Source organism: Cebus imitator, unplaced genomic scaffold, assembly GCF_001604975.1.
Source record: "Cebus imitator isolate Cc_AM_T3 unplaced genomic scaffold, Cebus_imitator-1.0 Scaffold61, whole genome shotgun sequence".
NCBI classification, from domain to species: Eukaryota; Metazoa; Chordata; class Mammalia; order Primates; family Cebidae; genus Cebus; species Cebus imitator.
Genome location: NW_016107376.1, coordinates 3,069,413 through 3,080,808, shown reverse-complemented (window position 1 = coordinate 3,080,808; position 11,396 = coordinate 3,069,413). Strand labels below are relative to the sequence as shown.

General features: G+C 35.8%; 1 protein-coding gene across 8 annotated transcripts in view; it reads right to left on the bottom strand.

Annotated features, from left to right (window-relative positions):
* The window catches only part of TRDMT1 (tRNA aspartic acid methyltransferase 1), a 74,603-nt gene that overhangs the window by 14,497 nt on the left and 48,710 nt on the right, over positions 1 to 11,396 (bottom strand). For 6 of the 8 annotated variants that reach the window (XR_005200468.1, XM_037739002.1, XM_017529776.2 and 3 more), the window contains 6 exons: positions 9,697 to 9,773; positions 6,243 to 6,314; positions 5,552 to 5,617; positions 4,400 to 4,469; positions 2,856 to 2,939; positions 1,159 to 1,502 (listed from right to left, as the gene is read on the bottom strand). Coding sequence is in view for 7 of the 8 variants with exons in the window: in XM_037739002.1 (XP_037594930.1) it covers positions 1,159 to 1,502; positions 2,856 to 2,939; positions 4,400 to 4,469; positions 5,552 to 5,617; positions 6,243 to 6,314; positions 9,697 to 9,773 (713 nt within the window). In the remaining variant the exon portion in view is untranslated. The remainder of the gene's footprint in view (positions 1 to 1,158; positions 1,503 to 2,855; positions 2,940 to 4,399; positions 4,470 to 5,551; positions 5,618 to 6,242; positions 6,315 to 9,696; positions 9,774 to 11,396) is intronic. The other 2 variants (XM_037739007.1, XM_037739005.1) reach the window with 2 other exon arrangements.

The window sequence follows — 11,396 nt, the reverse complement described above, 5'->3', positions numbered from 1 at the left end:
GGTTGAGAAAGAATCTCACTCTGTCGCCCAGGCTGGAGTGCAGTGGTGTGATCTTGGCTTACTGTACCCTCTGCCTCCTGGATTCAGGCAATTCTCCTGCCTCAGCCTCCTGAGTTGCTGGGATTATGGGTGCCCACCACCACACCTGGCTAATTTTTGTAGTGTTAGTAGAGACAGGTTTCACCATGTTGGCCAGGATTATCTCAAATTCCTGACCTCAGGTGATCCACCTGCCTTGGCCTCCCAAAGTGTTGGGATTACAGGCATGAGCCACCATGCCAGGCTAAAATTTTTCTTCAAAAGGTATAATTTTCCCCTTTCTAGGTTTAAAAAAGTAGTGAGAAATGTATTAAACATTCAAGAAATAACCCAAAGAAAGCCCTCTAAATTTTCATGAATAGATGACCAGTAAAGTAAATTATAATATACCTGTACCATGAAAACAGAAATATGTGATAATACTCCATTTATATTGCACAGTGAAAAAATGGGTTTATATATAGTATGATGCCATTTACTTACAAAGGGGGATAAAATATACATGGATATTCCAATACAGTTTCAAACATAATACCTCTGGAAACTTATACAGTAAATTGATATCACTGGTCACATGTGGGGAGAAAAACTGAATGGCCAAGAGATAGAAGTGGAAGAGTCTTACAATCTTAGTATCTTTTGTACTTATGTAAAAACCTGAATAAAATTTAAACTTAAAAGTTACCCTAATATTCTCTAGATGACTCAATATTACTTCTTTAGATTAAAATTTAATTGCTTATTACACATTGATCATAAGAGTGAACACAATTCTTTGAGGTATGATGTGCCATAAATAGAAAAGTGCTAAAAGATTAGCAATTAATCGTCGACAGAAACCATGTTTCCACTATGGGTATTCAAGCTCCTATGAAGGTCACCAAACAAATGACATTGTCTTTTATGAGCAATTTTGTGGGTGGTGCACATAATGTTCTGCCAAACGGAATTTTTACTTGTGTTCTATTGGAACATGAAGCAGGCAGTTAAGGGAAAAAACATCATTCTAACAAGAACATTTTATAAAATGCTCCTTGTTTTTAGAAAACTTAAAGAAACAATAGCTTTTAAAAACCCTGGTTATTTTGGATACGAGATGAACAGATCTTTAAAACCTACCCTTTGGTAAAGCACATGGATCTTCTACAAGTGGGCTGAACAATGTCTAATAGTAGAGCATATCGCTGCAATGACTTTGGTGGTAAAAGATACTGGTTCATGTCAATGTCATCTTCAAGAAAATCTTTTAGCATCTGCACAGAGAGATCACTATCTTGTTGATTTTTCCTGTGAATTTCTTCTGCAGTTTCAAGCTTAAAAAGAATGGTATCTTTTCCAGAACACTGTATGCTGCTATCAAAGGTAATATTTGGTTCAGTGTTCTTTCCTTGAATTTTATGTTCAACATCCATTGCATACTTTTGTGGATGTGCAGATTCAATTTTGGGGAACTCCATCAGTACCTGGCATTACATAAAAATATGCACATTGTCAAAAACTTCACTAAAAATAAAAGAAATTAATAATGTCCAGTCAACATTATGAAAAAACCTCATTAGTCTTTATGGGATTGCCATTAAAAGATAGAAATTGTGGTTTACCTGTATTTGAACAAATTCTTGTCAGTTATTAATCATACAGCTACACTGTCATCAAGCTACAGATGATTTATTTCATGGGCTACTATTTATTAATAAAAACGTTCAATAAAGTAATAGAAAGCACACTGAATACAGATACAACATCATATTTGTATCATATTTGGAAAAGAAGTTTTGAAAGCAACACTAACATTTCCAGAAAACGTGTTTTGGATCGAGTTTTGCCATACTCCCTCATTAAAAAGGAAAAACTGAAACATACCTATGATCTAAAGGAAAACTAGCAATTAAAAAAAGTAAAGCGCTTTTCACTGTGAAAGGTTATTTCTACTCATGAGTCCCATGGGGAAAACTTGTTTCTGCAGAACACGTAACTGTGTATAAAGCTCTATTTTGTAAAAGAAAAACCATTCCAGGAATTTTTAATGATGAAGTCTTTAAAGTCAATGTATAAAGTTAATACTAACTTAACACAATGTATAAGGTATATTAACTTTACATTGGAATTCCCTACTATGGAAAGGGAACAACATTAGTATTATATTATAAGGGGACTGAGGTGGCACTACAGATCCCCTACTAATGGACGTCACTTTTGTGTCCATTCTCCTACATCGGTTAAGGAGAATTTCACTGAAATGCTGAAACTCAGTTATTCATCCCCATTTTCTGACCTAAGCATGTGAAACTGCTCACAGAGAGATTCTATTTGTAGCAATTAACTATTTTATTCTAGCTTTTGCTAACCATTACTATATTTTAATCAATTAAACTAAATAGCACTGGCTTTAAAGAAAATGCAACCAATGTGTTACAATACTCATAAGCCACTTTTAAGATAAAATATTAAATTTTATCAAAAGTAACCAATGGCTTCTATGGGAAGGATAAAATGATAAATGCAAAACAGTCAACAGCCAGAGGGAAATTATGGGGGAAGGAGGAAGATAACAATACTAACGGTAAGTTTTTTAACTTATTTGTTTTCTAATGAGGAAAAGAAAAATGGGGTTTTTTCATTTTGTTTTGTTTAAACCAATAAAAGCAGCAGGAGAGAAACAGCCTTGGAGATGGATCTAGAGCATGGTCTATACTTCCGATTCTATAGGACACATAGACACCTACATAAAGTAGTTCTTGAAAATAAATTAGCAGACTAATTATATTTACAATAAATAAACCATAATACTTATAATAAAATGCCAATAATAATACCTGACCAGGGGCTTGAAAAGGTAATGGCTCTGACTGAAGCTTTGCAATTAGAAAATATCGTAGCCTTGAATTTGGAATGCCAAGCTGTAAGCAAAGCAAAGCAGTTAGTTACTCTAGAAAATTAAAGAGATCTGTACTAACTTTAGTATCAAGTCAAAAAAAAAAAAAAAAAAAAAAAAAAAAAAAAAAAAAAAAAAAAAAAAAAAAAAAAAAAAAAAAAAAAAAAAAAAAAAAAAAAACTCATACAGGTCTACATTTAGCTTCTACCAGAGAAAAATCTGCTATGGATGTGTAGAAGACCCCACTGTAGCAAATTCTAAACCTGTTAAGCTGATACTTTGTACTTTTATTTGAATGAAGTAAAGACTGAAGCTGACAAATAAATCTACAAGTCACTTCTATTTTATATTTTCCAGGTAAGAAGTAGTATAGATATTTTTACATTCATTATTGATAACATAGTAATAATTTAAAAATTCAAATATAGCTATTCTTGGCTATGTATTACCTTATTTTGTTTAAAAAAAAAAAAAAAGGATGATTCACTATGTTTTACAAGCTAAAAGGCAATAGATACGAAATAAATTTAAAGAGGGCTGGGCGCGGTGGCTCACGCCTATAATCCCAGCACTTTGGGAGGCTGAGGCAGGTGGATCATGAGGTCAACAGATCGAGATCATCCCGGCCAACACGGTGAAACCCCATCTCTACTAAAAAAACACAAAAATTAGCTGGGCATGGTGGCGTGCACCTGTAGTCCCAGCTACTCAGGAGGCTGAGGCAGGAGAATTGCCTGAACCTGGGAGGCGGAGGTTGCAGTGAGCCAAGATTGTGCCACTACACTCCAGCCTGGCGCCTGGCGACAGAGCGAGACTCTGTCTCAAAAAAAAAAAAAAAAAAGAGAGAGAGAGATCAAATATGTTGTAATTTCCACAGCTTGTATCTCGAATTTTTGTAATGGGTTTTCTATTAATTTCTGGACAAAGAACAATAAGATATGGCTAAAAATGGTAAGAAACTAACAAGAACAATAAAAAGCCGACAGCAACAATTGCAAAATTCAAATCTGCCAAATAACTTGTCTTCTCATGATCAATTACTTAAATTTCTTATCTATGAAATGGAAGCAATGTTTGCAACTCAATGTTATATCCCCAAAGCAGTAATTACAAAGTTACTACATGTTTATTTTGTTTTCTATTTTGTATTATTTTGAAACGTTATGAATTATTAACATTATTAACACCTAGTTTGGAAATAACAAACTTGACATATTTTCAAAATATGCTATCCCTTTCCTCTCTAAAAGAAAAATACAGTCTGAGTTTCAAGCTATATGATTTTTTTCATAAAATATGTATAAATGAATTTATATGCATGCACTAAATTCTTTGGGAAGGAAGACCCATATCTAAACTATTTTCAGAATTTACCTACAATATTATCTAAAATAAAGCCACTCTGCTTATGGAATCAAATTTCCCTTGGGAAAAAAAAGCCTTTAAAGTATAATTTATATAAGCATTTATAACTGTGGTACCTACAGAGGTTGGAGATAATAGGAACTCTTGGTACTGAAAGCCACAATTTTCTATTGTTTGTAGCAAGAGATCTCTGAAAAGAAAAAAAAAAAAAAAGAAACTTTCATCCTTTACTTGGAAAGGCAGTTCTTATTTAAATAATGTACACAAAAACCTCATTTTATTTATTTTTTTTTTTTGAGACCTCACTCTGTTGCCCAGGCTGGAGTGCAATTCCGTGATCTCAGCTCACTGCAATCTCCACCTCCTGGGTTCAAGCATTTCTCTGCCTCAGACTCCCAAGTAGCTGGAATTACAGGCACCCACCACCTCTCCTGGCTAATTTTTTGTATTTTTCATAGAGACAGGGTTTCACCATCTTGGCCAGGCTGGTCTTGACCTCCTGACCTCATGATCCACCTACCTTGGCCTCTCAAAGGGCTGGAATTACAGGCTTGAGCCACTGCACCTGGCCCAAAAAACCTCATTTTAAGTGAAAACTGTAACTTCACTTGTTTATAAAGGCAATGACCCTACGTTTTTTACTAAGTTAAATATTTGAGAAATAACATTTAATCAAAACATACAGAAAATTCTTTATTACAAATAAATAAAGCTGACAGATAAGAAAACTATCCAAATTGATGAAAGTTAGAATTGCTAATCTAGTGATGATATATCTGCCATAGGAACTAGAACTTTATCTTCAAGGTAGCAAGTCAGATGGGAGCACCGTTACAGACAGCAGCTGATTCAAGGACTCAGGGAGATGCTTTCTCTCCAGCTGAGCTACCATCTGAAAGAACTCCAACACAGGGATTCTAACTGCATCCAACTGCAGGGCAGAAAATGCTTGTCAACAGAACCAATCCTTACTGAAAACATTTCTACCTCTACAGAAATAAGCACCAACATAAATGACTAAAATTGAGAAATGCCATTTTTACTAAGCATTTACTCTATACAAATTCAAAAATATCAAAATAGAAGAGAATCAGTTGAACAGAACTTTAAATTACATTACATTATTAGTAAAAATAAATGCTGATGAATAAGAGATATAACATGTAAAACGTCAGAATGTATGCACTGGTTTTTAAAATTTCTATTTCACAACAGTTCCTACTATAAGACATATGAAGTCTAAGTGTATGCAAGACAAATACATTTTTTTACCTTGTAGAAGATACTTCAAAACCTTTAACATTTTCCAAAAGAATATACTTTGGTAATCTTTGTAATCTAAAAAAAAATAAAAAATAAAAAATGGAATTCTAAATATCTCATTACTAAAAAGAAAAAGTAAAGAAAACCATTACTTGTAGGAAATATGATGTTAGTCATTCTCTGAACTCTTTGTAAAATGGAATTTTATAAGGCTGGAGACAATTTATATTTTAATCATTTTTCCCTTAAACATGGCACACTTGATAAAGTTAACATTTGAAATGTTAATTTCCATTGAAGCTTATCTCAAAACATGGATTCACACAGAGCGTCTGTGCTGCACAACTGAAAGGGCTGCTACTCACATAGAAGGGTGGCTTTAAGGGTTAGCACATATTTCCAGGCCATGGGTAACAGCATTCACTAACATCAGCACCATCTGCATCAACACTATGAGCAGAGGCAATAGAATCTAGCTATTAGGCTATGATTCTCTGTCACTCACTGTGGCGGCAAGCATGGAATTGTGAAACATTTGCAGTTATTCTATTAGTCATGGTAGGAGAAGATAAATGACATGCACAGTATCTCAAGGGAACATGTATAAATGGCTCTCCTCTATAAAATGACAAACACCACATTCTTCCAGACCCGGAGTTTTAAATTAAAGGTAAGCTTATACAGAAACCTAAGTTTTTACCTTGGGAGAATATCTAGAATATATAAGAAGCTATTTGTCCTTGAATCAGTCACATCTCCCTGCCGGCCAATCCTAAAGGATTAAAAGAAACACAAAAAGCTTATCAAGAATCTGATATAAAGATGTTAAATCATTTTTTAAAAGTCAAAACAGAATAAAAATAAGTTGGCCCTCACAAAAAATAGAATCATCTTTGTTGTTATAGAGAAAAAAATACATTTTTTCACTTAGAAAGAAAAAAGTGTTCAGGCTTAGAGGTTCACACCTGCAATCCCAGCACTTTGGCAGGTGAGGCAGGTGGATCACTTGAGGCCAAGAATTTGGGACCAGCCTGGCTGACATGGTGAAACCTTGTCTCTACTAAAAATACAAAAATCAGGCCAGGCGTGGTGGCTTACACCAGTAATCCCAGCACTTCGGAAGGCTGAGGTGGGCAGATCACTTGAGCCGCCCAGGAGTTCCAGACCAGCCTGGCCAACATGGCGAAACTCCATCTCTACTAAAAATACAAAAATTAGCCAGGCATGGTGGGACACACCTGTAATCCCAGCTAAAGAGGCTGAGGCACAAGAATTACTTAAACCTGGAAGGCAGAGGTTAAAAAGAAAAAAAATCTTGCATATCTAATAAGTACGCTTTAAATTTATCTTTACAAACAACATGACAAATGACTTAACATTAATCAAAAAAGAACAAGACGTCAATGTGGAACAAAACCAACTACCCTCTTAAAATCACTTTGTTTAGGAAAACACACACATATACATACACATGTGCTGGCTGACTACACTTTTTGCTCTCCCCTTGGTGATATAACGAGAGTTCATATGAACGAGCTGCTGAATGGGGTGGCAACCTGGAGCTGTTGGCACTGGTGGCCAATTTGAGCAAATCAAAATAGTGAGTAAAACTAACACAATTTTGTCCAACATAAACAGGAGAAACTTAAGCTGAAGGCTAGATTCTAAAAGCAGGAGGTGCAACTTGGTTAGACTAACTAGGGTCAAAACAAGTCATGTAAACAGGCAGTACTTAGGCTAGCAAAATAGATCCTACAAGTGAGATCCACAACATGACCAGATGAAGCAGTAATGACGACTTGGATTGAGTCTGAGCAGCAGGAACAGAGGACCAGGGCTCAAAAGCACGCTATTTATCTTCAGGGTCTTAAACAAGTTACTTGGCATCACTGATCAATTTCCTCATATCTGATGGCAGGAGCAAAACCATCAGTGGACCAGAGGCTCAGCTACGGGATTAGACTGGACGTGAACAGACTTCTCAGAAATCTCCAGTTCTTCTTCTTCTGTCCCTTTCCTGTCAGACTTTCACATGAAGACTACAGAACTAGTTACTCCTGCCATCAGCAGCTGCAGCTGTGCTAAAACAAGGTAAATTGGGGAGTAAGAAAGCTAATGGGGCCCACTGCAGTATGACCTGAGGCTTCACAGCACTGGGGCTGCATTCCGCTGTGTTTATCCTGTTCACTGGGCTCCACAGGCCACACCGTTGCACATGCCAGAGCCACCCTGAGATGGAATGGCCTCTGTCTGCTCTGATAAACTCCTAATCTACTTTCAGACACAATTCAGACATCACCTCTGAATGAACTCCCTTCTCTTGGTATGCAGCAAGCCCTTTTGTCCTCTGTACTCTTGTGGCATTTTCAGCATTCTTTTATTACATAGCTTAAATCACATTGTAAGATAATTACTTGTCAGCCATTCCCATTAGACTATAAGCTCCCAAAGGACAGGAACTACAACATCAAAAATAATGCTTGGCTTGTAGGTTAACAATGAATCCTTGGAGAATTCATTTCCTAGATAATTGTTTGCATAAATCCAAACCTAGAAAAAAATTCAGCATTAGAATATTCATTCCATTAGATTGCTTATTACATATAATATTCTACTTCAAATCATGGAATATATAAAATGATTGACAAATCTTGGCTCTGACATTCTTTAATTATATATCCTTGAGAAAGTTAACCTTTCTATGCCTCAGTTTCTCATCTGTAAAATAATTATAACAGCAATGCCTGCCCCCTACCCTATAAGCTTGTTAAATTAAATGATATACTCCATGTAAGACACTTAGAGGAGTACTACTGCTATTATCATTTAAAATAATTCAAAATACTATTATTAAAAATATCTAAATGAAGATGAATTAGTCAAGATTTGGTTGAAGATATAATTTCCCAAAACACATAGCCAAATATATATACACACACACACATATACATACACATACACACATATATATATAATTTTTTAAATGAAGAGATTATAATGTGGCTATAAGAAGTCAGAATTATTCAATGTAAATATGAATTTTAAGAAATGTAAAGTTCACAAATGCATGCTTAACTAGCTTTTAAATTGTACAATTAAATAATTTAGGACTTGAACATGTATTTTGGAAATTCACTTTGCTTAATCAGTATTAGAAAGATATTCCTGAATGCTCATTAGTTTAAATGAATTAAGGTAATTTGGGCTGGAAATAAACATTATGTCTTAGATAAGTATAAAAGACGTACCCTACAGTCTTGCATATCCACTTTTGACCAAATTAATTTGCTCATTTGGCAGCAATCACTATTTCCTTTATGATTAATGCTTAATTATAATTATAAATGGAGTCTGGAAATGGTGGTTATACCTGTAATCCCAGCACACTGAAGGTCGAGGTGGGAGGATAGCTTGAGCCTAGGACTTTGAGGCCAGCCATGGCAACATAGTGAGACCCCCATCTCTACAAAAAAATTTAAAAATCAGCTGGGTGTGGCGGTGTGCACCTTTAGTCCCAGCTACTCAGGAGGCTGAGGCAGGAGGATTGCTTGAAACTGGGAGATAGAGGCTGCAGGGAGTTGTGAACATACCACTGCACTGCAGCCTGGGTGACAGCAAAACCCTGTCCCAATAATAATAATAATAATTTTAAAACAAAAATAAATAAATATAAGTAGATAAAAGAATTTATGAAAAAATTTCCAAACTATGAAAATGCAGCTGATAAAGTTCAAAGTGTCCATGCTTGAAACTATGATTTGATTTAATGAGTCCTTCAAAAGCACTCTTTCTCAACACTTGATATGGGTTGGCTGTTTCCCCATTCAAATCTCATTTTGAATTCCCATGGACCTGGTCGGAGGTAACTGTATCATGGGGGCAGGTCTCTGCTGTGCTGTTCTTGTGATAGTGAATAAGTCTCATGAGATCTGATGGTTCTATGAAGGGCAGTTTCCCTGCACAACCTCTCTCTCTTTACCTGCTGCCCTTGACTTGTTCCTCCTTGCCTTTCCCCATGATTGTGAGGCTTCCCTAGCCACTGGAAGTGTAAGTCTAGTAAACCTCTTTCTTGTGTAAATTGCCCAGTCTTGGGTATGTCTTTATCAGCAGCATGAAAATGGATAATACAACACTGAAATATTTCTGATACATACCTTGTGAATGGCTGGCACGGAGGGCTCATTAAAATCATATCAAAAGATAATCTGTCAAACTCTTGGAGTGTAATGCCCTGAGGAATGAACATTTGAGGGGAAAAAGAACATAAAAATATGGATAGAATGGGGAAGAAGGAAACACTAAGAATAACTACATATAACAGATATTGAAACAGTTTATAATACAATGCTTGTCAAATCAACTTTGGTTAACTAACTTCTCAAAGCAATCCTGTGAAGGAAGGGAGCAATAAACTGAAGCTGTAGGAAATTAAGGGAATTTCCAAAGTCCCAGCACCAGTCCAAGCAGAGCTGAAATGGTAGTTTCCTGGATCCTAAGCACATCCGGCCTGTATTATGCCTCAAGCGTAATACTGCTGTTTTCTTGAGCAAAACATGAAAACCTTATTTTATAATCGACAATTTTCATGGGATAGGGTCTAGGAAATTTTTAACCACCTACCCGTCAATAACGTTTTTTATTTAGCAAACGTGATATGCAGACCAGTCACTATCCCTTTCATATATGTCTGTTAATATATTGACAAATGAAAAAGGGCCTCATTCTCAGATAGCCACAATTATTTTGTTTTGCAGTTGTGTGCAATGAACTTCAAAAGACTGTTGACAAGGTGAATCAAAAGAATCCTTAACGGGCTAAGTAGTTGAAAACAATGCTATGCTCCCTTCTATATCTCAGAAGACAAACACAGACACACACAGGTCAGGGGTTTGCCAACTCACATTAAGCACTCTTAGTGCACATCTTCAGACAGAAACTGAAAGAAATCAGCCCATAATCAAAACCTTCCTAATTATAGCTCACTTCTAAGAAGTTCAAGCACATGAATAAAGCAGGAAAAGCATTACTCTGAATTCTGTAAAGAGGGAGTTAATGTGAGAACATGTCAGTTGTCTCCATTGTATTAAAAGTTTGAATGTGCATGTCTATCAGTTTTTGATCACAGAATTTTAAATAAAGATGTATCTGTTAAAATGAAATCAAAATTAGATATTGAAAATTTACTATAGCACTTCTAGACTACCCAGTGCTAAGGAAAGCAATCTGAAAATCCTACACTTAGCAGTCTGCCAGAACACACGCAGTAGGGTATTAGACAGCATATCACATTCAAGTTCAACAGCCTGTACATACAGGGCCATTATGATAAGCTACTGGATGGGGAATGGTAACAGCTAAATTCCTAAAAATAAAGTAAAAATAAAACAATAACCTCTCATAGCAGTTAATCCAGGGGCATCCTATGTCTAGAATCGAAAGAAAGCAAACAGAGTCAATGTCTTTAACATAGCTAGCCATTAAAAAAATTACAGCTTTAATGGATTCTGAAATTAGTAATTTTTTAATAGCCAAATGATAAGGCAGTTAGGCAAAAATTTATCACTAAATTGAACCAAGCACCACTTCTTTAACCTGGCATTCTAGGGCAATGAAAAATGTATTTGAATCAACCCAAGCTGGAAAATACGCTTCAGGATATTATTCAGGAAAACTTTCCCAACCTAGCAAGGCAGGACAATATTCAACTCCAGGAAATACAGAGAACACCACAAAAATATTCCTCAAGAAGACCAACCTCAAGGCACATAATCGCCAGATTCACCAGGGTTGAAATGAAAGAGAAAATACTGAGGGCAGCCAGAGAGAAAGGTCGGGTTACCCATAAAGGGAAGCC